The sequence below is a fragment of the Quercus robur genome, chromosome 9 (genome assembly GCF_932294415.1).
Source record: "Quercus robur chromosome 9, dhQueRobu3.1, whole genome shotgun sequence".
Lineage (NCBI taxonomy): Eukaryota > Viridiplantae > Streptophyta > Magnoliopsida > Fagales > Fagaceae > Quercus > Quercus robur.
This window is the reverse complement of record NC_065542.1, coordinates 19,040,459-19,068,135: the sequence shown is the minus strand read 5'-3', so window position 1 is coordinate 19,068,135 and position 27,677 is coordinate 19,040,459. Positions and strand designations below refer to the sequence as shown.

At 37.5% G+C, this 27,677-nt stretch overlaps 1 protein-coding gene across 3 annotated transcripts; it reads left to right on the top strand.

The window, feature by feature from the left end:
* LOC126698348 (protein SABRE) lies at nucleotides 1–26,699 on the top strand. Of its 3 annotated transcripts, none has more exons than XM_050395509.1 (24): nucleotides 1–321; nucleotides 501–674; nucleotides 3,326–3,437; nucleotides 4,761–5,012; nucleotides 5,522–5,787; nucleotides 6,008–6,227; nucleotides 7,657–7,827; nucleotides 7,927–8,004; nucleotides 8,491–8,742; nucleotides 10,033–12,135; nucleotides 12,829–14,689; nucleotides 14,922–15,025; nucleotides 15,424–15,780; nucleotides 16,186–16,304; nucleotides 16,425–16,674; nucleotides 17,451–17,675; nucleotides 18,934–19,073; nucleotides 23,246–23,318; nucleotides 23,823–23,924; nucleotides 24,054–24,227; nucleotides 24,444–24,773; nucleotides 24,865–25,032; nucleotides 25,389–25,767; nucleotides 26,071–26,699. In XM_050395509.1, the coding sequence occupies exons 2-24, from the start codon at nucleotides 604–606 to the stop codon at nucleotides 26,178–26,180; spliced, it is 7,917 nt and encodes a 2,638-aa protein (XP_050251466.1). In that variant the 5' UTR covers nucleotides 1–321; nucleotides 501–603; the 3' UTR covers nucleotides 26,181–26,699. The 3 variants fall into 3 exon arrangements, with proteins under 3 accessions (XP_050251466.1, XP_050251465.1, XP_050251467.1); XM_050395508.1 differs by having other exon boundaries at nucleotides 1–330; XM_050395510.1 differs by lacking the exons at nucleotides 1–321; nucleotides 501–674; nucleotides 3,326–3,437; nucleotides 4,761–5,012 and having other exon boundaries at nucleotides 5,646–5,787; nucleotides 6,013–6,227.
* Nucleotides 26,700–27,677: the final 978 nt, after the last annotated feature.

Genomic DNA, 27,677 nt, shown 5'->3' with positions numbered 1-27,677 from the left:
CTGACTGACCGTCCAAAGGCACCGTTGACAAAATCCACTCCGGTCCCGAGGACACGTTCGCCATTCCCTTCTCAATTCTCATACCACCACGCACGTTTTCCCAAGTACACAAACAAAACACGACTTCCCTTACTCTCACCGCACTAGATCCAAGCCCCCCACACACGCCCCTTCCCTCACTAGTCATTTCCATCAAAATAACAGTCTCTCTCTCTCTCTTTCTCTCTCTCTCAGTGCCTCTGATCACAACCTCGCGGATCGGATCTCAATTTTTCCTATAAATACACACAGAGACTCCGATCACTACGCTTCGAAGACTCGGTCTGATCGGTCCTCTCTCTCTCTCTCTAACCTCACCACCGTTTTTATTTTTCGTCCAAAGAAATCTTTAACAACAACAACAACAACAACAACAAATATCTTTTTAGGGTTTTTTATTTTTTTATTTTTTTATTTTTTATATTCCAATTTCTCTTTCTCTCTCTCTCTCTCTCTCTCAGGGGCATATGAAGTTATGTGCACAGAACAACGTTTCGCATTTCACCAGTCTCTGCCGAAATTCGATTCTCTGATCAACTTTTTTCCCGCGCATTCTCTCGGAAAATGGCTGCCTCGCCGGTCAAATTCCTCTTCGGATTCTTGTTTGTTTCCATCACATTGTGGTTGCTCTTCATGTAAGTCCCTCAATTTTGCCGATTCTATTGGATTTTTTTTTTTTTTTTTTTGGTGTGATGCAAATTGTTTTTCACTTGCATAATCGAATTGAGTCTGTAGAGCTTGTGTAAATTCGGGTCGCTGATCATTTATGACATTGAATTTGAGATTTGACACCATTGCACGCGAAATCAACGCTAATAACACTTTAGGATTGGCCATGTTTATATTAGAATATGCTCTTAGTTCGTTAGGGGTGAATGCCGGTGGATTACCTGGTTCTGGTAGGAGGGGCTGGTTGCCCGTAGGTTTTACTGGCTAGAGGCGAGTCCAAACAATATTTAAGAAACTGAAATTTTATAGTAGATGCATTGTAAGAAGTTTTTGCAACAAGCCCTAGGTCAAATGGCACTTTGTCATCCCATAATATTTTGATGGACGGTGAGTTCGTGCTTAACTTACCTGTAAAGAAAAGAAGCAACATGAAGTAATTTTGTTCGTACTCTCTAAACCCTACAAATGTTATTATAGGGGACCCCTTATGTTGAAAACCTACAAATGTTAGTACATTGTTGCACATTTACCTTTTAATATGTAAACTCTACTCACTAAACTGACCATATAGTAAAATCAATGCTTGGAAGGTTTTTCAGCTTAAAATCCTTTCTTAATTGATCCATAGCTGTAATGTTAATATCTTCATTGGTTTTGACTTTTCCATGATCAATGTTATGCCCACCTTGCTTCTTCGCAGTCATCATTTTATTATTATTATTATAATAATTAACAATATTTATTAATAAGATTAAGTATAGCCCAAGTACATTGGAAGTATACTATAGGTACATCAAAATCAAACTTCTAAGTACAATGATTAAGCAAATCTAAGAGGGTGGAAAAGGAAAATAAGCCTAAAGCTAGCATCCAATTTTACAAATATTTGAAAAACAGTATTTTCAGATCCAAAATAGTTCTTTCACATCCCTCAAAGCCACTAACATTCTTTTCTTGCCAAAGACACCACAACCACCCTCCATATTTTTATATTATGATGTCGTTGAAAATGTCATTGCCAACATGCCAATAACTCTAGGACACTTTTTAGCTCATTGTCCTTGTAATGCATTCATTTGATTGTTCTTGAAATACACGAACAGCTGGAATAGCTGTGCTGGCTAGAGCTTGTGGCCGTTAGCCACAAGGTCGGAGGTTCAAGTGTTGCGCTTATTATTATTTTTCACCTATCAAAAAAAAAATTAAAAAATTTGAAGTTGTTCTTGTGGTGAGTCATATGTTTGAGTTTCTCTCTTTAATAGACCTTGTGGCAGCAAATTTGCATGAGGGAATCCATCAGCTATCATTCTTGCAGAATATTTGGCTAAAATAGAACCTGTCAGCTTATCCAAAGTTTGTCTCATAGTATATAACTGTTTTGGCTTTGCTTCCATGGAACACGTCATGTTACTCGATCATTGCAACTTCTATTCTACAAAATCTTGAGAAAAAGCCTGAAACCTTGAATTTAGTTCCACATTGGTGACCATCATCTTGAATGAGAAATTTCATCAAGTAGTTGTTGGAGAAAATTTCTGCGAAGAACTTGTGGTAAGACTTTGATACCAAATTGATGTAGGACTCATTGGTGAATCTGCGTATGTGTGCTTGTGGTGGGTTAAGGTTTAGGAGGATTTTTGGATCTAGGGTTTAGAATTGTAAAATAAAGGGTTAGTGTTTGATGAGTTTTTTAAAGGTTATTTAATAAAGAAATTATGTGGGGTTTTAGGGCTTGATAGGTAAGCGGACGGGCTTGACTTGAAGTTGTAGGGAAGAAGAAAAAGGGAGAAATTTATAGTGTTCAAGGGTTGTATGAATAGTACTCATGAACGCTAACGCAAGAAACAAGGAGATGGAGGAAATAGAAAATAGAAAGGGAGAAAGAACACACAGACTCCAACATGCCTAAATGCTCAAAAATAAATATTTTTATTAATCAACTCAACTTGTTCTTTGAGTCATTGAGCACAAATATATAGGACTCTTTCTTGTACTTGTAGTATTAGGACTCCTAGTTTGATTGGTAAACTAAAAACTTAATAAAAGATAATAAAAGACTATGCTGGACTCAAGGAAAATAAAACCTACTCCGAGAAAATTCTAGACTCAACAAACTACCAAATTATCCTTAATTTGCAGGGATTGCATAAATTACCATTCTATTCCTGAATTCAAAATTGACTTTAACTTATTAAATAGAAACCCAAATTAGAAACTTGTTTAATCCTAAGAGATATATAACTTTTTTTTTTGATAGGTATCCTAAGAGATATATAACTAGAACTTTAAAACCACCCAACTTTACTTTAATTAGACTTCACACGTGGCACCAATAATATGTGTGTATAGATGAATTTGCAAAGTACCAACAAATTAATCTTCAAAGGCTGCATAAAATCTTCATCTCTTTGTACTGGTTTGCCATCATTGTCATCATTTCCCTGATGTGCTTTTGTTTGTATCATTGCTGATAGATGATTTAAGGATAACTTTTTGCCATCAATACCATTTTAAAATATTATCATTTTGTCATTGTCATGAGCACATCTTGTAGGATGATGTGATTTGGATTCATTCTTCATTGAACTCCCCCACCCCCCCTCCTCCTTTTCTCCAGCTTTGCTTCCAGGTTGCTGGCATGGGTTCTAAGCCGGATTGTGGGAGCATCTGTTAGATTTCGGGTTGGTGGATGGAAATGTTTACGGGACGTTGTGGTGAAGTTCAACAAGGTTTTTCTTTTACTTAGTAACTTAGTTAATTTGTTACTATATGCTTGGGTCAGCAATGTGGCTTATTTTTCTCCTTATTGCATTAAGTTAACGGCTCATAATAACGTCTAATGCTTTACTGGTTAGAATTCTCTCGAATCACTATAGGGGTAATGATTTTATGATTAACCAAATACTTTTGTTTGCTAAATTTTTTCAAGTTTGCAACCTAAAATGTATTTGGTTAACAAGATACGGTGGGCCAAATTGTTGGAAATGGGATGGTTTTAATGATGTTGACTGACAGATCCTTCCTGTGGTATTTCAATCTGTGCAAAATGTGGGTCACAAATACTTTACCCATTGGTGGTGCTCATTAATTGGCTCTCGTTTTTTGTTGTTCTTCCAATAAATGTGGGGCTACTTCATTTATTTCCATCTTATGGTTGTGTTTGTTTTGTTGTAATACATTTTTCAGGGTGAAATGTTTTCAAGGAAAATACCTTATTGTTTGTTGTTTGGATAGAAGTAAGGGACTGGTCTTTGGCTGTTTGCCTGGTACAAAAATGATTTTGAGAGAAAAAGAAAATGAGAGATGACAATCACCTGAGAGAACCATTGATCAACATTAAACTTGAGAAAGAGAGGGAAAAATCCTAGAGAGTGAGTGGAGGAGGAGTGACTGAGGAGGATTTGGAGACATAGGGAGCATATAATGGTGTTGGAACCTGTGATGGTGCCCATGGAGGGCACACTTAGGGGAGATGTTAGCAATTTTTGGTGTTGAGGTGATGATGGATATATATTTTAAAAATTTTAAAAATTTTGGTTGATTGAGGAAAAGGTTTTCATTGATTGGGTTTTCAATTATACCAAGCAATGGAAATGTAGAAAATACTTGTTGGGAAATAATTCTAGACTGAAACAAACATGCATTTGGTTGGTTTCTTAGAATATCTCTTAGTGTACTATCTTCAAGGTAAATCTTTAGGTGGCCATGTAGATTTGAGTGTAGATAATTCTCAAAATGGACTAGAGTGCCTATCTATCTTCTTCTTCCTCTCTTTTAAAGAAATAAAATAACATATAATTGAAGTTACCTTCAAGAGACTTGAAAGATATCTTGTTTGAACTGGACTACTACCAGTAAATAATACTGTTGTTGCTTTCCCTTGTCCTCCCCCTCCTGCTGCTCTTCCTTCTTGGCAAAGAAGAAAATCTGTCTCTGGAAACTTTTCAACATCCTATGTAGAAATATGGCGTGTTTGTTATGTTAGCAGATTTCTGTCTCTTAGCCTCCTAGGGATTATGACATTCATGATGTTCTGACTTTTATATTGACAGGGTGCTGTTGAATCTTTATCTGTTGGTGAAATTAGACTCAGCTTACGTCAGTCCTTGGTCAATCTTGGTGTTTCTAAGGATCCAAAGCTGCAAGTGTTAATATGTGACTTAGAAGTTGTAGTGAGGCCTTCAACTACAAGCACATCAAAGGCTAAAATTCGAAGACCACGCACCTCAGGAAGGGGGAAGTGGATGGTTGTTGCTAACATTGCAAGATATTTGTCGGTTTCTGTGACAGATTTGGTTGTGAAGGTATGTGGTGTTTGTCTTAGTATTCTTTTTGGATGATTGTTTTCCTGACTATTCTTTCATGATAATTCTAGATGTTATATGACTTATCTGCTCTTTGGATTTCATTGTTGACCAAATTGTTTGTATGGAGAGGCTTATAAGGATGTATGGTCACTTTGGACTCATGAAATCACTATAATGCTGTTAATTTTCAAGTGAATAAAATGAAAATGATACGCCATAGTTTCTTTTTACTTTGGAGTTTTTTTTTTTTTTTTTTTTGGGGGGGGGGGGGGGTGAGGGGGAGTAAGTATTTCTGGCTAGTGCTGAACTTTAATGTAATTAGGTTTATTAACAACAAAATTGTTAAGATGTGTATTGCTGAAATTAAGGTTGAAAAGTTCTGAATTTAGAACAATGTGGTTTCTCTTTCATCCGCTAAAACAGTCCCTGGATTCCTTTTTGTTACTGTCTCTATTTGTGGCAAGGAATTCATTTGCTCATGGTTGTTGTCTCTTCAAATGTTGCAGACACCCAAAGTTACTGTTGAAGTTAAGGAACTGACCGTGGATATTTCTAAAGATGGTGGATCCAAGCCAAATCTAGTCGTTAAGCTACATATATTACCTATTTTTGTTCACATTGGTGAACCACAGGGTGGTTGTGACCAAGCATCCAATTTTAACAGTGGAGGATACATTTCCACAGGACAGTCATCCCTTGCCATGATTGATAGATCTTCTGCTCCATTTAGCTGTGAAGAATTCTCTCTATCTTGTGAATTTGGTCATGATAGGTATCTTTTATACATATGTTGCTATCAATCTGTTGATTAATGGGAAACTTGATGTTGCTTTTTTTGGCTAACTTTGCAGTCAAGTATTGCTTTCTTTTCTGGGATTAAACATATTAAATATGGATAGTCTCTACTTGTTAACTTTTTTTTGTTCAAACTTTGATCTTGAATATGCTGGTTTATCAACTAAAGATCTTACAAATCTTTCTTTCGGGCGTAGGGAAGTAGGTGTAATTACCAAGAATCTGGATATTACCAGTGGGGAGGTCACTGTGAATCTTAATGAGAAGTTGCTTTCAAAAAGCAAGAGTTCATCAGACACTTTTTCTCATTCTGATAAAGTTATGGACTCAACTGTTGATTCTGTGGGTGCTAAAAGTCCACAGAAAAAACAAGCTCTTGTAGGCCTTTCAAAGTACACGTCTATGTTTCCAGAAAAGGTTTGTCAATATATTTAAATTTTATTGTTGAATCCTAGTTGATTGGGATTGAAAGAAAAACCATTTCAGCATCATTGTCTTCCATTAGAATTCAGAAGCTTTATCAGTTGGACTAGCATTTAATGTTTTTCCCTTCTTAACAAACATTTTTATACAAATATATAAAATAATGGTTTTCTTTGTACTTCTGCTGGTTGACTATGGCAAGGCATTAAAATTTAATAAGTAATAAACATTAGCACCAGAAGTTTCTAGCCTGAGCCTGATAGGCTGCACAAATAGTTACTTATCAGAAAAGAAAAAAAAGAAAGCTGCAAAAACAGGTTTAATCTTTTGGGTTGATTGGATGAGCCTGTGGGAAAAAAAAAATTCTTTAGTTGCCCTTGCCCCAAAAGCTTAAGCTAATAGGTAACTATGGATTTATTTACTTCAATTTACCAAAGGCTTTTTTTCTTTCTTTTCTTGCTCAAAATATGAGGCCTAATTAGAAGAAATTTTCATTATGTGATTCTCCACTCTGTTAACCATAGTTTCTAACTTATTAGACGGAGTTATAGTTCTGGCATAATGGAAATCCAGCACTATTGTAGTAAAACCTAGAACCAACCTGAGAGAATTTTGTAGTGCTTTGTGATGTTTTTTTGGTTCATGAAAAAATTCTTTGAAAGAAAAGGAGTTATGGGCAATTTCAATTTGCAAAAGTTAATGAATCTAAAAAAATAGAAGAATTTTATTTTACTTAAAATATTTCAAATTAACAGGAGTTGATCTTATTGGTGACAAGATCTATAGTTGTTCACTCCCTGTGTACTTAGGCTATCTTTTGTCATCAATAAATTTTTGTTGTCAAAAATGAAAAGAAAGATTCTATAGTTGTTAAACCTGGATAAGTCTCAGGTGTAAGAGCCATCTTTTCTTCACCACTGGCTACTAGCAGAGCCATCTTTTCTGTCTTTGAAGGATCCTTGTATTACAGTTCCTCGGGCATCTCTTTTGCTATGTCTAACTCAAAACATATTTATACGATGTAACACTATCATTATAGTTATTTATGGTGCAAATTGTTTTACCATGTCTTATTACATAAGTTGTATTAGCCGTTATTCATTCTATGCATGTAGATATAATTGAGCATCTTCTTTGGTTCCTTATGGTAGTGATAATATCTTTATGTGTTTTTTGTAATTCTCAAGATATATAGAATATTGCTAATGAGCTCTGGCCAAATAGCACTTCCTCTCCCATAAGAATGGAGTTGAAGGTGAGGCCATATTTTCTAGAACCATTTGGTGCGTAACTTACCCATAATAATAAAAATTTATATAGAATTTTTCCTGGTTGTGTTTAATTGGAATGCATGAAAAGCTTAGAAAAATATGCAGACTGGTCTAAATGGTAACTAACAGAAAATAATGTTTTTAATTTATAGGTTTGCTTCGTTTTGCCAAAATTGGATGTGAGATTTGTGCATCAAGAGCATGATCTTGTTGTTGAGAACAACATCATGGGCATTCAACTAAAAATAATCAAATCTCGATCCAGTGAAGATGTGGGGGACAGTACACGCCTTGATGTACAAATGGATTTCAGTGAGATTCACGTATGGATATTGATGTTCTTTAAGCTCTATTGGTAATGTAGTTTTTACAACCATGTTACAGCATCGTTTATCAATGGTTATTTTTTCATTATATTTCAGCTGCTCAGAGAAGCTGGTACTTCAGTTTTGGAGATACTGAAAGTTGATGTTGTTTCTTTTCTATACATACCGATACAGGTCAGTACTTTCAGTTAAACTATGGCAGCCTAGTATTTCTGTTTTTTTATTTATTTATTATCTCTATATGTATTTGTTTCATGTTCAGAGTGTTCATCATTGTGAACACGATGTTCATTTCTTTTAATAAAAGTCTTATTACCTATCAATTTTCTTTTTATTTTTTATTTTAAGATACAATAGAATTTTGACTTATGGTGTCTGCTCCATGATGATTGCCCTTTATCATCAGGTTAAGGCAGCAATTGGTTTTTGTCAACTATTATGCATTTAATGTGCACAAATCACTATATTGACCCATAGTGTTAATATGAATGCTGTTGTATGTATAATTTATGAATAATAATACTTTATTTGGGTTTTACTTTGAAATAATTTTGGTGTCTCACTTTTGTGAGGTATCTGAATTTGTTAAATCTTGTATAGGCAGTGCATGGTGTGTTTTTTTAATTCACTGTATATTCTTTGGTTGTGTTTACTATTCAGCCGACCTTGCCTGTTAGAGCTGAAATTGATATTAAACTGGGGGGCACTCAGTGTAACATTATAATGAGTAGATTAAAGCCGTGGTTACGCCTCCACTACTCAAAAAAGAAAAGAATGGTGCTTCGGGAGGAATTGTCGGCTCCTGAAAAGCCTCGATCTACTGAATCCAAGGCCATCATGTGGACATGTACAGTCTCAGCCCCTGAGATGACTATTGTGCTTTATAGCATCAGTGGTGTACCAGTATATCATGTAAGTGATCTGTTTACTAATTTATCATTATCACAGTTTATTTTATTAGGGAAAGTGTTTGAACCTGTTGTTTTGAGACGGTATTGTGTTATTGCTTGTTAGCTATAGGGCAGTATATGTTCCTGGAGTATCATTACCCTAGACCTATCTTTTGTCAAATTTAGAAAACCAACTCTTTTTTGATGAATAAGAGATGTCAGAAGTACATGGTTAAATGACTAAATTTACCATTTTCCAACAGTTTAAGTTTTGGGACAATTGGTAATTTAACATGGTATCAGAGCAGGAGGTCCTGAGTTCAACCCTTTTCTCCTCCACTCTTCCTCCCATTTAAAATCTCACGTGTTGAGCCTCACCTATTAAAATAGAGTTTGAGCCCACACATGAGGGGGAGTGCTAGAAGTATGTGGTTAAATAATTAAATTTTTTAATAGTTTAAGCTTTTGGGACAATTGGTAATTTAACAAGAGATAAATTCATTACCAAAGAAAAAGGAATACACTATATTATGTACATCCCAGCACCACACCAATCTGCTACACACAACCACATGCCAAAACTAGACAAAAACACAGCAGCACTATAACAGCACGGCAATAATTAAATAAATTTATATAAATAAATAAAAATTCAGCAAGACTACATCATTTTAACAAATTGGCAAACCCAGTGACCGCACAGAAAAACTTCCTCAATTCTTGAAGACTTTAAAAGAGATGCACCAGTTAGCACATAAAACCTAATAGCCATAAGCTGACAATTTACTGACTAATTTGTCAGCATGATAGCAGAATCATGATAATTTTGCTTTGCACGAACCCTTAACATAAACAATATTAGGGTTTAAAAATTTTAAGTTAGCCACTATTTATGGCTATTAGCAAATACAGTGAAGGGGTTGACTGCTTGGAGTTCTCTGCCACTGTTAAAAGGGATGAAAGTTGTTGGGCCATGACAGAAACCTGATACTGAAGGCAGCGTTTTGGTCTCCGATTCACTTTTCTTATCATTACTTTCTATATCAAATTGCTCGACTGCATTCATGGAGGAGCTGCAAATTTCATTTGTAATTTTTTTATGTTGGAATATAAATAGTAGATGACTTGACTTTGTTTTTGTAGATTTCCACCTGTGAAGTAGTTGTTTTATCTCAGTATTTTGTACTCTCTCACTGTTTGATGTGCTCAATTGCTCATCCACATTTGTATATCCCCTCCATTCTTTCTATAATTTTCCCTAACCTCCGAAGTTATGACTGCACAGTATATTAACTTCTCATTCCTAATTTAGGGTTGCTCACAATCGTCACATGTGTTCGCAAATAACATATCAAATACGGGAACTGCGGTACAGATGGAACTTGGTGAAATAAATTTGCACATGGCTGATGAATATCAAGAATGCTTAAAAGAAAGCCTTTTTGGCGTGGAATCAAATTCTGGTTCTTTAATGAACATTGCAAAGGTTAGTTTGGATTGGGGCAAGAAGGACATGGAGATATCTGAAGAAGATGGTCCTAGGTGTAAATTGGTTCTATCTGTTGATGTAACTGGTATGGGTGTTTACTTAACTTTTAAGCGTCTTGAGTCGCTTATATCAACTGCTATGTCCTTTCAAAATCTCTTGAAAAAGCTGTCTGCATCTGGAAAAAGAACAACACACAGTCGGGGAGGGCGTTCATCCAAATCATCAGGGAAAGGGACACGACTCTTGAAATTTAATCTTGAGCGGTGTTCTGTAAACTTCTGTGGTGATGTAGGTTTGGAGAACATAGCTGTTGCAGATCCCAAGCGTGTCAATTATGGATCACAGGGTGGTCGAGTTGTCATCAGTGTCTCAGCTGATGGAACGCCACGCTGTGCAAAAGTAATGTCCACAATTTCTGAAGAATGCAAAAAGTTGAAATATTCTCTCTCTCTTGACATTTTCCATTTCAGTTTGTCTGTGAACAAGGAGAAACAATCCACACAATTGGAACTTGAAAGGGCCAGATCTGTTTATCAGGAATATTTGGTGGAACATAAGCCTGCAACAAAAGTGACATTGTTTGACATGCAGAATGCTAAATTTGTACGTCGTACTGGTGGTCTGAAAGACATTGCTGTCTGCTCTCTTTTCAGTGCTACCGATATTATGGTCAGGTGGGAGCCTGACATACATCTATCACTAATTGAACTTGTTTTGCAATTGAAGTTGCTGGTACATAATCAGAAGCTTCAGAGACATGCTAATGAATCTGTGGAAGATGTCTCTAGCATGGGGGATACTGTGCATAAGAAAGAAGCCACGACGGAATCCGGACATTTAGATAAGCACTCTAAAAGGGAATCAATATTTGCTGTTGATGTAGAAATGTTGCGTATATCTGCAGAGGCTGGAGATGGGGTTGATGCAATGGTTCAGGTTCAGTCTATCTTCTCTGAGAATGCCCGCATAGGAGTACTACTGGAAGGGCTTATGCTTAGTTTCAATGGGACAAGAGTATTCAGAAGTAGCCGGATGCAAATTTCACGTATTCCTAGTGCCTCTATCGATGCAAAAGCACCAGTAGGCACCACATGGGATTGGGTAATCCAAGGCCTCGATGTTCATATTTGCATGCCATACAGGTTGCAATTGCGTGCCATTGATGATGCCATTGAGGATATGTTGCGTGGTTTGAAGCTTATAACTGCTGCTAAAACTAATCTTATATTTCCTATGAAGAAAGAAAGCTCAAAAGCTAAAAAGCCCAGTTCAATGAGATTTGGAAGTGTAAAGTTTTGCATACGCAAGCTAACTGCCGATATTGAGGAAGAACCTTTGCAGGGTTGGCTTGATGAACACTATCGGCTAATGAAGAATGAGGCTTGTGAATTAGCTGTCAGGTTGAAATTTCTTGATGAATATATCTCCAAAGCCAACCAATGTCCTAAAACAGCTGAAACAAATGATTCTGCTCAAGAAAAAAAGACCTACTTTGATGGAGCAGAGGTTGATGCACAAAAGCCATTAGATTTTCGCCAAATGGAAGAAGAAATTTATAAACAGTCATTCCGATCATATTACAAGACCTGTCAGAGTCTAGAACCATCAGAAGGTTCAGGTGCCTGTAGGGAAGGGTTTCAGGCTGGTTTTAAGCCTAGCACCTCCAGAACTTCTCTTCTTTCTATTTCTGCGACAGATTTAGATGTAACCTTGACTAGAATTGATGGTGGAGATACTGGGATGATAGAAGTTCTTAAGAAGCTTGATCCTGTCTGTCTTGAAAAAAATATACCATTTTCTCGACTGTATGGGAGTAATATTCTCTTGCAAACAGGTTCTCTTGTTGTTCAGCTACGAAATTACACATTTCCTCTCTTTTCTGCGACTTCTGGTAAATGTGAAGGTCGTGTTGTGCTAGCACAGCAGGTAAGGTTCACAGCTGCCTCTCTTTTCTACCACTTCTATGATTTTTCTTTTTTAGTATATACTCGCATCATTTAGATGTGTTTTGTTTAGGGGGAAATCTGTCATCACTGGATATGTGGAAATTTATAAATCCAATAAGCACATTATTTTTTACGCTGACACTTGCAAAAAGATAATCTATCTATAAGCTCAAGAGTTTTACTTCAGTATGTGTCCTTTTCAGAATAATCAACCTATATATTGCTAGATTGTTCTCTTAAATAAAAAGGAGGCAGAGAGAAGTTGAGGGGGGGGGGGGGGGGTTCATCCATTAAAATGTAGACGAATTATTTCATTTAAAGGTAGACCTTAATTATCATTACTTGATTAAAATGTGGACCTCGAAGGAAGCGTGTGTACCTTTTGATCGGTGGCCTTGTCTCACTTTCCACCCTATCAGGTCTCAACATTTTGTATTTATTCCGTCTTCTCTTTCACCAAATGTGATTCTACATTCCCTGTACTTCAATGAATGAGTATAGAATGGTTTGAAGACATGACATTTTACCTATCAAAAAAAAAAAAAGACATGACATCTACAACAGCTTTTGTTTGTTCGTATCTCTGGCTTCATTGATTGTGTTCTTATAATCATATAATGTCTCAACATCTAAGTTATGCTCTATGGTTGTGACTGTTCTCTCTTTGAATTAGGCAACATGTTTTCAGCCTCAAATTTACCAAGATGTCTTTGTTGGGAGATGGAGAAAGGTGAATATGCTTCGTTCAGCTAGTGGTACAACTCCACCAGTGAAAACATACTCAGATTTGCCTATATATTTTCAGAAAGCAGAAGTATCCTTTGGAGTGGGATATGAGCCAGCTTTTGCTGATGTGAGCTATGCTTTTACTGTGGCTCTTCGCAGGGCTAATCTAAGCACTAGGAATGTTAATTCTATTCCAACTCAGCCGCCAAAAAAGGAACGGAGCTTACCATGGTGGGATGATGTAAGAAATTACATTCATGGAAATATCACCTTAATCTTTTCTGAAACCAGATGGAATGTACTTGCTACTACTGATCCTTATGAAAAACTTGACAAACTTCAAATTATCTCTAGTTCGATGAAGATCCAACAGTCAGACGGTCGTGTTTATGTTTCAGCAAAGGATTTTAAGATGTTGTTGAGCAGTTTGGAGAGTTTGGCAAGCCGTCGTGGTTTAAAACTTCCTAGTGGCGTGTCTGGTCCGTTACTGGAAGCCCCAGCCTTCACTCTCGAAGTTACTATGGACTGGGAATGTGAATCTGGAAATCCACTTAATCATTATTTATATGCACTTCCCATTGAAGGGGAAGCTCGCGAAAAAGTTTTTGACCCCTTCAGATCAACTTCTCTGTCCCTCCGGTGGAATTTCTCTCTTAGACCCCTTCTTTCATCATCTGAGAAACAATCCCCACCTTCCACTTTGGAAGATAGTGCAGGTGTAGATGGAACTGTCTATGGTCCTCCTCATAAGCTTGAGAATGTTTCAAATGTTTCACCAACATTGAATATTGGTGCCCATGATCTAGCATGGATACTAAAATTCTGGAGCATGAATTATATTCCTCCTCACAAATTGCGTTCCTTCTCTCGCTGGCCTCGTTTTGGAATTCCAAGAGCTGCCAGATCAGGGAATTTGTCATTGGACAAAGTGATGACAGAGTTTATGCTCCGCGTAGATGCTGCGCCTACTTGTATGAAACACATGCCATTAGATGATGATGACCCGGCCAAAGGACTGACATTTAATATGACAAAGCTGAAGTATGAACTATGTTACAGTCGAGGTAAGCAAAAATATACTTTCGAATGCAAGCGTGACCCTCTTGATCTCGTTTACCAGGGTCTTGACCTTCATATGCCTAAGGCATTCTTAAATAAAGAAGATAGCACCAGTGTTGCAAAAGTAGTTCAAATGACAAGGAAAAGCACCCAATCTGCATCCATGGATAGAGTTCCCAGTGATAAAAGTAACTCTGTGACTGGATGCACCGAGAAGCATCGTGATGATGGATTTCTGTTATCATCTGATTATTTCACAATCAGAAGGCAGGCGCGAAAGGCTGACCCTGCTAGGTTATTAGCCTGGCAGGAGGCTGGAAGAAGAAATCTTGAGATGACTTATGTCAGATCTGAGTTTGAAAATGGGAGTGAGAGTGATGAGCATACACGATCTGACCCAGATGATGACGATGGGTACAATGTTGTAATAGCTGACAATTGTCAGCGCATTTTTGTTTACGGCCTCAAGCTTTTATGGACTATTGAGAATAGAGATGCCGTTTGGTCCTGGGTTGGTGGCATATCCAAGGCATTTGAACCTCCAAAGCCATCTCCTTCTCGGCAGTACGCACAGAGGAAGTTACTTGAGGAGAATCAGCTACATAGTGGAGTTGGAACACATCAGGATGATGTGCCTAAGCCCCCTTCTAATAGCCACAGTGCAAGTGTTCCCTCTACTCAAAATGCTGAGACTTCATCATCTCCTTCACATTCAGTTAAAATGGAGAACTTGTCAGTTGCTGCTGCTGGTAAATCTCAACCAACCTTTGATGTTTTGGTTTGAAGAAATTATTTAGCGGTGCATAATTGCTATTAGAACTGGTAACATCTCATTAGTGTAATTTACTCTAGGGTCTGTTGCAAATGATTGCCAGCAGCATTGAACACATTTCTAGCTATATTTTGTCATCAAGTTATTCATTAGAATCATATATTCTACTACCGAGATTCAGCTAAGAGCCATTTATTTTTCATGATTAGCAATGAAAAAATTAAGCATGGCTGATTCTGAGGAGGATGGTACTCGTCATTTCATGGTGAATGTTATTGAGCCACAGTTTAATCTTCACTCGGAAGACGCCAATGTAAGTTGTAAAGGATACTTCAGCTTCAGAATTTTTTTTTTTGCATGAGATTTTTCAGTCAAAAAGATTATTGTTTACTTTGGTTTTTCTGGACCTTTGTTTTTGCTATTGTTAGGTCAATGTTCTGTAAGTTTGATTTCACTTATTTATTTTTTTGATAAATAAGAAAAATTTTATTTAAAAAAAATACTACTTGCAAAAAGACATGAAGCAGCAAAAGTAATACAACGGAAACAAAAAACACGAAGCAGCAAAAGCAATACAACGGAAACAAAAAACATGAAGCAGCAAAAGTAATACAATGGAAACAAAAAACCATGTATAATTCAGCAAAAACAAACGGCAAGAAGCTAAGTAAGCTTATGCCAAATGCACACTCACTATGTTTTTGCAAACAGGGTAGATTTCTGCTTGCTGCAGTCAGTGGTCGTGTTTTGGCCCGATCATTTCATTCAGTCCTCCATGTTGGTTATGAGATGATTGAGCAGGCACTTGGTACTGGAAATGTACATATCCCTGAATGTCAACCTGAAATGACATGGAAACGCATGGAGTTCTCTGTCATGTTGGAGCACGTGCAGGCTCATGTTGCACCAACTGATGTTGACCCAGGGGCTGGATTGCAGTGGCTTCCAAAAATTCTTAGAAGCTCTCCAAAAGTAAAACGTACTGGTGCTTTACTTGAAAGGGTTTTTATGCCCTGTGATATGTATGTTCGATACACAAGGCACAAAGGTGGGACTCCTGAACTAAAGGTAAGACAGTTACTTTCCATTTGATGGTTTATTTTGATATCAATACCAATAAGCTCTAGCTCATATGGCACCTCCTCCCCTTGTTAGAGCAAGATGGAGGATGAGATTGTGTGTTCACTCAGTGGGTTCAACTGTAAGTTACCTATTAAAAAAAGATTTTATTTGGATATCATACCCCAAGTATATATTTTGACGTAATTTGCCATCATATAGGTATGTTTGCAATTACATGCATGTGTGTGTTTGTACATATGTGCACACTTATTTAATAAATCTTACTCTCACTTGTGAGACTTAATGCATTCACAAACATACATGCATTTTTGTGTGTGTTCAAACAAACACTAAACTAGGTTCTCATTTGAACACTTTAATTGCAAAAGCTTTTGCATCTTTCTGTTGCAGGTGAAGCCTTTAAAGGAGCTCATTTTCAATTCTCATAATATAACAGCAACAATGACATCTCGGCAGTTTCAGGTCATGCTGGATGTGTTGACCAATCTTCTTTTTGCACGGCTTCCAAAGTGAGTATATGATTTTTTTTTTCTTAATTTCTCATCAAATTAAATATGTGCTCTGGTTATAAACAAGTTGTGTGGCATTGTCTGACCCTTAAAGTTATTTGATTAACATATGTGATTCAGGCCTCGAAAAAGTAGTCTATCATTGCCTACTGAAGATGATGATGATGTTGAAGAGGAGGCAGATGAGATGGTTCCAGATGGTGTCGAAGAAGTAGAACTTGCAAAAATCAACCTTGAAAAGACAGAGCAAGAGCAGAAGTTGCTTCTTGATGACATTAGGAAATTGTCTCTCAGGTGTAGTACATCCAGTGACCTATATCCAGAAAAGGAAGCTGATTTGTGGATGATAACTGGAGGAAGATCTACCTTGGTGAGAAATATTCCTTGCAAATAACCTTTAAATAGCTAGTTTATGACAGTTTATGATTCTAATGTTAGTACTGTTTCTTTGCATATTTCATGATCAACCTTCTTGCACCAAAATAATGATCAATTCTTCCAGGGTTTGAGATTGTTGTGCTCTCCAATTTTTCTTTTGTCTATAGAGAACTTTATTTGCTTAGGTCACCAATAAACATTTCCTCAAAATTTAATATGGTGCAATCATATTGTGCTTCAGCCTTCAGGATTTTTGCATTATAATATGGTTGAAGTACACGTTTCCTCTCTTTTCTCAGCAGAATTATGTAATTTCTTGATCTTAAATTTATTGGGAACTAAAATGAAATCTTACATTTGGATTCATGACTTGTAAATGGGAACAACTATATCCTTAGGAACTATGGGCACACCTTTTGATGCATACATTTTACCAAAAATCGCGAAAATATATCTATTAAATCCAATCTTAATAAACCATTTTCAATCCAAAATGAATCTGAATAAAACATTTTTCTTCTCTTTTTTTCCTTTCAATTTTGTAAAAATAAGAAATGTTCACTTTTCATCCCTTTGCCATAGCTTTTCAAATCTTCTCATTTCAATAAATATTTTTACTTGTTATAAAAAATAGATATAATTTTTAGTAGCTCTCTCTCTCTCTCATGTTGTTGTTCATGTTTACATGTGTATATGTTTGTTTTTCGTTTAAATATCACTTTTCAAAATATTTTATAGATTATAAACAGTATGAGCTTCACTATTCAGGTGCAAGGTCTAAAGAGAGATCTTGTAAATGCACAAAAATCAAGGAAGGCAGCATCTGCGTCATTAAGAATGGCACTGCAGAAAGCTGCTCAGTTACGATTGATGGAGAAGGAAAAGAACAAAAGTCCCTCATATGCCATGCGTATTTCTTTGCAAATTAACAAAGTTGTTTGGAGCATGCTTGTAGATGGTAAAGCTTTTGCTGAAGCTGAGATTAATGACATGGTGAGTTTCTGAAGATGTTCAGAACTGAATTTATTTATTTTTTAAATCTAGCGAAAGATCTGTTAGTATTTTGTATGATTCCTGTTGTATCATGGCTAAATCTTTCTCTATACAAAAGAATTGTGTTCTTTTTATGTGCGCGCACACCTACGCGTGTGATAGATTGATAACCCTGAGGAAATGGTATTAATGTTGAATATTCAAGTAAAAATATAGATGTTTATAAGGATCTGTGGTCAGCTTTTTCCATTATTGTATTGTTCTTGTTTTGATCAGATTGTTGGACAAGTGGTGATTGTTCATCAGGTCAGGTGTTAAGGATAACCTTGTACAATTTGAGAGAGAAAAAAAAAGAATTTTAATTAATTTTGCATGCCTTCATTGTGGGAAACAATGGTTAGGATTATTGCTCCCCTGGTATTTCTTTTGGAAGCTACTTTTAACCACTTACCAATTATCGTTGAGTTTAGGGAGGTTGGAAGTGAGTCAATGGACTTAGAGCTTTATTATTTGTAGTTCTAAGAACCTTGTGGATGTTGTTCTACAGCACTGGCAATCTTCACATGCGGTGGGTTCTACGGGTTCTATATGCAAACACGCTACCTTTAGCAAAATAGTTTAGGCAAAATTTATATAAATAAAAGGGTTCTTGGGAGGTAGGGGGAGAGGAAGTTTAAAGGCACTCAAATCAATGTTGGTGATTGATGGCAATGAGGAGGTGCACACTATTAGCTCACAATAGAGATTTAGAAGACAACAGCAGGCCACATTGGTGACTAATGTTGGGAGGCAATACTTTTTTTTCACACTAGAGAGTGGGAGAGAAATGAGTTTTTTAAAGATTGGGCACTTGGAAAAGCAGATTGTGGATTTTTCTAAATTCATCCACTCAAAGCCTTTTTCATGTCAACTTAAGAGTTTTGTTTTGTTTCATTTGTGCCATTTAAAGTACTATATCTCAGTGGTTAATGAAGATTAAGATTCTAGTTTGGAAGGACTTGATTTGGAATTTTCCAATTATTGTTGGAGCATATGATGACCGTTTGGTAGTTTAATTGACCATCTTTGTTTGCATGAGTTTGATGTTCTTGGTGGATATTCCTGGTTTGGATGGATTTCTTTTGTATTGTTGGATATCTAAGCTTCCTGACATATGCTGCTTATCTTTCATTAATGTTTTAGGAAGTGCTATGCTTTATAGTGTTGGTAGCATTTAGTTTTTCAGCTGATTCATATTTATAATTTTTCCTCCCACCAGATTTATGACTTTGACCGGGATTACAAAGATGTTGGTGTTGCTCAGTTCACAACAAAATTTTTTGTTGTCAGGAACTGCGTGACTAATGCCAAGTCTGCTATGCTTTTATCTGCATGGAACCCTCCGCCCGAATGGGGAAGGTATGAACTTTTTCCTGTCTGTTGCATTTGGTGGTACCATTGGCTATTAGTTTTTTTTTTTTTTTTTTTTGATAGGTAAGAAATAGTATATTAAAAAAACTGCTAGATGCAAAATAGCACCAGCAGAGCAAAAGAACAAAAACGATAAAAAAGAAAAAACAAAAAAAACATTAATTACATAGAAGAAGAGAGCTAAGGAAAAAAGGAATAGAGTCACTAGATGTGAGTCCCCAAGCCCTAGCCCAATAAAAAAGGGAACCAGAAAAGAGAGCAAGCAGTTGGTCTTCAGATCTATCCAAATCCTCAAACGTTCGCCTATTGCGTTCCCTCCAAATATACCACATCAAACACAGCGGAACTAGATTCCAAATGTAAGAAGAATGCTTCCCCAACCAATTCCACCAACTAAATAGACAATCTTGCACCATACGCCAGGGAACCCATGAAATCCCAAAAATCCTAAAGAAAAAGCACCACAGCCGATAAGCCTTTCTACAATGTAACAACAAATGATCCACTGTCTCACCACAGCAACGACACATAATGCACCAGTCAACGAAATCAAAGCCCCTGAGTCTCAAGATATCTCTTGTGAGGATCCTGTCCCATGTGGCTGTCCAAACAAAGAAGGAGACATGCCGGGGTGCCTTAACCTTCCAAATATCTTTCCAAGGAAAAGCAATGAAAGAAGAGCCATGTAACTTATGATAATATAAGCGGATAGTGAAATCCCCTTTTTTTGACAAGTTCCATCTCAAATGATCACCATCAGTCACGGAAGGTAAAATGGATGCCAAGAATCGAAAGAAATCATCCACCACATCTGCCTCCCAATCATTCGGACCCCAAATGAAACGAACATCCCAAGTTCTCCTATCCCCTGCTCCTTGACATATCAGAGATGATTCTATGGATGCCTCTCTGTTTGCAGCAAAGTTGTACAAGGTTGGAAAAGCCAAATGGAGAGGAAGATCTCCGCACCACCTGTTTGTCCAAAATTTCACTCTATCCCCCACCCCAACCTTATATTGGACATTTTTGTTAAAGACTTCCCAACCCATCCAGATACTTCTCCACAAACCACACCCATGAATGCCCCTTCCTAACTTAGAGGTCCACCCCCCCCCCCCCCCCCCCCCCCCAAAATTCTTCCCTAAATGTCAAAGCTACCACCCTCCTCCAAAGACTATTCTCCTCAATCCCAAAACGCCAAAGCCACTTTCCCAGTAAGGCTTTATTGAAAGTGGTCAATTTCCTAATACCCAAACCACCGTTAGCAATAGGCATACACACCTTATCCCAACCCAATAAATGGGTCTTAGAGTCACCCCACAAGAAGTCCCTTTGTAGCTTCTCAATTTTGTTGGCCATGTGTAGGGATGGTGAACAAAGATAAAAAATAGGTGGGAAGACTAGAGAGCATACTTTTAAGTAGTGTCAACCTACCACCTTTAGATAAATACAACTTCTTCCACCTTGCCAACTTCCGTTCAAATTTCTCCAAAATAGGGTTCCAAATAGAAGGGGACTTATGGGACGCTCCCAACGGCATACTAAGATACGTCATTGGCAAGGCCCCAACCCTACAACCCAAAAATTCTGCCAAAGCCTGCACATTATTTACCTCCCCTATAGGAACTATCTCACTTTTAGCTACATTAACCTTCAAACCAGTCACAGCCTGAAAACCAAGAAGCTTCAATTGAACATGAAGGACTTGCTCCACCTCTGCATCACAAAACAAAATAGTATCATCCGCAAACAGTAAGTGGGAAACGCATTCCCCTCTACTCCTCCTACCATCCGCCCTAAAGCCACTAAGTAAACTTGCCCCCTCCGTTCTCTTCACCATCCTACTAAACACCTCCATCATAACTAAAAATAACAAGGGAGACAACGGATCACCTTGTCTCAATCCTCTAGAACTACCAAAGAAGCCAGCTGGAGACCCATTGACCAATACAGAGAACTACACTGTAGAGATATAGGTTCAAATCCAGCTACACCATTTCTCCCCAAAGCCCATTTTCTTCAACAACTTTAGAAGCGCCTCCCAATTCACATTGTCATAAGCTTTTTCAATATCTAACTTACAAATCACCTCCGGAATCTTACTCTTTATTCTGCTATCAACACACTCATTGCAATGAGAACTGAATTGAGGATTTGTCTATCTCCCACAAAACTATTCTGAGATTCAGATATCAGTTGATCTAACACTATTTTCAATCTATTTGCCAAAACCTTGGCCAAAATTTTATATAAACTCTCCACCAAACTAATAGGTCTGAAATCACGAATGTTGGAAGCATCATTAGCGAAGTCATCGGAGCTGAACCCAATGGAGGAACTACCATATAATTCCATCTGAGCCACCGTGGGTCTGTCGGGGTCAAACCCAGTCACCATCTGAGCCACCGCGGGTCCGTCGGAGTTAAACCCAGCAGAGAAAATGCCCTCAAACTCCAACGGAGCCACCGCAGGACCATCGGTGCTGGTCCCAACCACCAACCCATCCACCGCGGGACTGTCGGGGTCTATCCCAGTCACCGTGAGGCTGTGAGAGCTCCTCGGAGGCACCGAGAAGCTCTTTCCGCCCATCTCGGCCTGAATCCAGTCCAACTGTGACCTCACAGGACCTCCAGCCACCTAAGTCGGCAACCCAGAGCTCGTCGGAGTCACCAGTGGGCTCTCCAACCTTCTCGTAAATATCGGCTGAGGGTAAAGGCTCTACAAGCTTATAAGAACATTCCCCAGGCTCAAAAGTATTTGGGCTTACGGTGATCGGGCCTGAACTAGACTTACTAATAGTCTGTTGGGCTGCCAACTTGTTAGAGCCCACACCCAGCAAACCCTTGTCAATTTCCTTACAAGCCCGTGTCACCCCCCTAAAATTCTTATCTCCCCCTTTATTTCTATCCCAGGAAACACGTCTCCTTCCTTTCACATCAATCTCCACGATAAGACCACTCCCAATCCAGCAAGATCTCCTTAAAGCACTCCTCTTTCCATTTTCAGCTTTAGAATTCAAACTGAAGTTTGGTGGGATACGTTTCGTATCTTCTGCCAGATTTTGCTCACCTAAATCTGACACCACATTAATGCACTGCTTCCTTCTAACCCCTCCTCCCACCACCAACATATCAGGCTTACCCACCGGAAATTCCCCCACCTTAGCATCTGAGAATCTTGGATTCATCTCCAACAACCCCCTTGACAGATTCTGCTTCTCCACAGACTCCCCCTGAGTCAAATTTTTATCCTTCACCATGGTTTTTATGAGTTGTGACTGAGTCACAACCCTTGGCTGCACCTGACGCTTCACGATTTCAGCGAAAGACCGAGAGGGATGAGGCCCCAACATTCTCCTCTGTGGCAGAGACACAAATTTGGCCTGACCTGAACCACCTAAAGCATATTGGTCAGGATCCAACATCTTCCTCAGTTCAAGCCCAAAGACCTTCCAGCCATTTTGTGCTTTGCCTCCAGGAATGATAACAGATCTTCTGTGCCCTCCAACTCTGAGTTCAGACACTAAAAGGAACTGACCAAAGGCATTAGCACTTCGCTGTAAAGTGTACGCAGCGTCTCCTTCCCTAAGCGTAAAAATCTGTTTGGGATTGACTCCGACCACCATGTGTTCTCTATGTTCTTCATCAACCATACAGCTGCATTCTTGCCCATGAATATTGACTTCATGAAGTGTTTGCCCCATTCAAAAATACGTAAGGAGAAAAAATTTCCTCCTTCCTCAACCACCAATTGAAAAAGCTTAAATTCAATGAAAAAACTATGGATACCACCCATAACTCTCTATCTCCAATACTTCAATATTGTTTATGAAAACAGCTGAATCCAAACTCTCCCACCATTGGCTATTAGTTATTCCGTTCATAGTAAAACTTTATAATCTTTTTTTCCATTTTCATTTTGTTTTGGTTCCTAAGAACAAACGTTTTGTGGTTCTACTTTGTTCAGTGTCTCCAACAAGTATAAAAATACAACAAAATTTTATTTTTAAAAAGGAAATTCTTTCTAAAGGTCTTCCTTGGGTCCTCAAGAGGAGCAGACACTACCATCCTAAGCCCTATAAATCTTTAACTGTATGATTTTTTCCCCTGTTATCCTTTGGGCATAAGACTCTTACACTTCTCTAACTTTTCTGGCTGTAGAAACTTCATGCTTCGTGTAGATGCAAAGCAGGGAGCTCCAAGAGATGGGAACTCTCCACTTGAACTTTTCCAGGTGACTAGTTTTCTTGGTTTCCTTTGGAGTATTATTCTTAACATCACTGTTTTCAATAAATAAGAACTTCTGTTATGTTTTAAATTGTTAATCTTTGGGAAGTGTGTTGGGTTAAAAATTAATTACACCAACGCAGCACATATTATTAATATAATGCTTCTAATACATTCTGACTAATTTTCCCCTCACATGTATAATACTCATAACATAAAATTGTTTTTAATTGTAATTTGTGGATTCTGCTTTCTTTTTACATGCCACACCTTTCTGGCATTGCCACACCCTATGAATACTAGCACTATAATAATTTTTTTTTTCTTTGGCGCATGAAGAGGCTGAATATGGAATATTTTGTAATAACTTCTGCTGAGGATGTTCCGTAGTTGGAAGTTTGAAATGATTATTTGAATAGTTTCTGTTGAAGAAGCAGCTTTTGTTTATAAGGTTGTAATTTGTATGTTTAAGAGTTTATTGCTTGACACCAGCTATTTCTGTACATTGTAGGTAGAGATTTATCCCCTTAAGATCCATTTAACGGAGATGATGTATAGAATGATGTGGGAATATTTCTTCCCTGAAGAAGAGCAAGATTCACAGCGGCGGCAGGTTAGTTGGAGACATCCAGGCTTTGAAATTTGTTGTTTTTTTGTTTTGGGTTATACCAGCCAATAAAATAGGAACAGTTACTTTGTTGTAGAACCTAAGGAAATTGATGATTTACATTGTGGCGTGCAGGAAGCATGGAAGGTTTCAACGACTGCTGGTTCAAAACGTGTAAAGAAAGGCTCATCAATCCTTGAAGCCTCTGCATCAAGTAGTCATTCAGCAAAAGAGTCTGACATTGCATCCAAATCAAGTGCCTCTGCCCCTGTTACCAATCAACCTTCTGTCCATGCTGATTCTGCTCAAGTAAGTTTCCAAATATCTTCTGGCATTTGGTATTAAGACATTGTATAACCAAACGTAGTTAGCACTCTTCCTAGGCCTGGATATCCGGGAATTTTATATTTTATGAGGGGGTGAAATATAACTTTTTTGTTTATTCTTTCATATATATATATTTATATATATATATTGTCACTCCATTTTCTTAGAAGTTTTATGAAACTTGTGGTTACCATGCAGGCATCAAAGTTGCAAAACATAAAAGAAAATTCTACTAGTGGTTCAACCTCAGAATTAAGAAGAACATCATCCTTTGATAGATCATGGGAGGAGACTGTTGCAGAATCTGTAGCTAATGAACTTATCTTACAGAGCATTTCTTCCTCAAAAAATGGGCCACTTGGTTCTGTTGACCAACCAGATGAATCCTCTAAAAATAAGTTGAAAGAGTCCAAAGCTATCAAATCTGGTCGATCCTCTCATGAGGAGAAAAAGTTAGTGAAGTCTCAAGAAGAGAAAAGATCTAGACCTCGGAAAATGATGGAGTTCCACAATATCAAGATAAGTCAGGTTGGTTCAGTTTTTGTGTGGTCAAAATCAATAATTTTGTCTTGCTGAAATTTGGTTTTTAAAATCAAACTCTGTATATTTTCTGGCATAGGTTGAGCTATTGGTTACCTATGAGGGATCAAGGTTTGTTGTAAATGATCTGAAGTTGCTTATGGATACATTTCATCGTGTTGAGTTCACTGGAACTTGGCGGAGACTGTTCTCACGAGTTAAGAAGCATATTATCTGGGGAGTCCTGAAGTCTGTCACGGGAATGCAGGTAAGGGTTCTGCATACATCCTTTTTAGTACTAGTTCCCACTGGATCACATCTGCAAATTCTAATAATCCAGGATATATGACTAGGCCAGTATGACAATGTTATACAAAGTCTTCCAACTATTGCAAATATTAGCTGGATTATTCTTAAAGCTGTACCTTCTCATATAGAACATAAGAAAGGAGTTATTTCTCTCATCAGCATTATCATACAGATCTCTTATGTCTTTATATATGACATTAGCAAGTGAACTTACAAGTATAATGGTTCTAGTATCTTCAAATCGATGGCAAAACTACAATCTTTAATCTTTTCACTTCAGAAATCATTGTCATGGTCTTTCCATTGATCTTGTAGGGTAAGAAGTTCAAAGACAAAGTACACAGTCAAAGGGAATCCAGTGGAACTGGTGTTCCTGATAGTGACCTAAATTTCAGTGACAATGAAGGAGGTCAGGCAGGGAAGTCTGATCAGCATCCAATTTCCTGGATTAAGCGTCCAAGTGATGGAGCAGGTGATGGATTTGTCACTTCCATCAGGGGACTTTTCAATACTCAACGTCGCAAGGCCAAGGCATTTGTGTTGCGGACTATGAGGGGTGATGCAGAGAATGATTTCCAAAATGATTGGAGTGAGAGTGATACAGAGTTTTCTCCCTTTGCTAGGCAGCTCACCATAACCAAAGCTAGGAGGCTTATTAGGCGGCATACAAAGAAGTTCCGCTCAAGACAAAAAGGTTCGTTAAACTGTTATTGCCTTTTCACTTCATTTTGATGATTATCACCTTTTTGGTTTTCATTGCATCCATAGTGATGATTTATAGGGATATAAACAACAATTCCAATCCCTTCACTCTTAGAGCAATCAGTTACACTTGTCAGGAATATCTGGTCATTTATTTCCCAAGATTCTGGATCTTTGTATCTTGTGAACTTAACCTAAGTGGATTTGGTTGGAGGATTTTTCATACTTAGCCTACTGACTGGAGGATTTAAACTCAAAATGGATTTAAATCAGATGTGACTTGTTTATGTATCAGGTTCATCCTCCCAACAGAAGGACTCACTTCCATCATCACCAAGGGAGACCACTCCATATGAGAGTGATTCTTCTAGTGGATCCTCGCCTTATGAGGATTTTCATGAATAGAAGCATCTCTATAGTCGGGATTTGTCGAAGGCCTTTAAGGAGTACACATCGCAGGGTCCATCAGTACCTACTCAATTGAGGGGGTACAGAAATTGAGCAATTGTAGTTTGTTTGGCTTTTTGAGCACCCTGGATGAAGGGCTTGAGAGATTCATCCTGCCACATTATCTTCAAATATAATGCCAGATGGGGGACACCAAGAATGGACGAGATGAATATGTGCCTTTAGGGATATCAAAGTTATCAACTAGAAACATAATGGCTGGAGCCTACATTCAACAGTGATTCACTGCAAGGACCCGAGTCGAACACGCCTGCAGCTTAGTCCAAGATCCTAAACTCTCTTGGCCCAAGGGAAGAAATAATCCCTTTGCCTCAAGGGGGTGTCTATTTGTATATTTTTGTAGCTTACGTAAAGGGGGAGAATAGTCTCCAAAATTTTTGAGTTACCACAATTTTGTTATTTTGTACATACATTAAAATATATTTTACCCAATAGAAATAAAGTTATATTTCCTTCTGCGTGTGTGTGTGGGTTTAATAAAATCCAACAGGATGTGAAAATGATGTATGGCAAAAGTTTTGGTTCCTTAACTGCGACAATAGCTTTCACCAATAACGGGGGATCCTGTATGCTCTGTTAAGACTGTCTGAGTCATTTTTTTTGGGCAGGAATTTGGATCTCTATGTATGTTACAGTGCAAAATTGGGCGTAAGGTATGCTTGGATATAATTTATTTTGCTGAAACTGAAAAATTATTACTGAAAGTACTGTAAATAAAAGTATAAGTTAGTTGAAATAGCACAGTAGAACTTATGAATAGTATCAAAAAGTGCAGTGAAATATATGTATAATAGAAAAAATAAATTAAATAGTGAAATAATTTTAATTTATAATCCTAACTCAAACGCACACTTAGCTTTGAACTCTTATCTTGGGATTTAGAGTACTCTTTTTAAGGTGGGCTTGGACAAGAGGCGAGGTGACCTTAAAGCTAGGGTGGTCCTAGCTTTGGACTCTTATCTTGGGATTTAGAGTACTCTTTTTAAGGTGGGCTTGGACAAGGGGTGGTGCCATCTTAAGGCCAAGGTGATCCCAGGACCTCCTCACCTGAAATATAAAAAAAAAAAAAAAAAAAAAAAAAAAAAAAAAAAAATTTATATATATATAATGATAATTTAAAATTTTTTATTTGTCTACACTTCAATTTTATGCAAATAAAATTGAATTTTGTTCTCTAATTTGTTCTATATTCGGTGGATGAATAATTGCTTGGTTGTATTAATTGAAAGAGATGTATCTTGTAACATTGATAATTAGACTATCATATAATGATTTCAAAATATGAAAACTCGAAGAAGACAATTGTAAACTTTATGTATTTGTGTTTTTCTATTGTTGTTGTCGTCAATATTTGAATTTCTCTTTTTATTAAATGGTATAATTTATACTTAAAACACCCTGACCTAAAGCGCACTGGCTTGGACTTGCATCTTG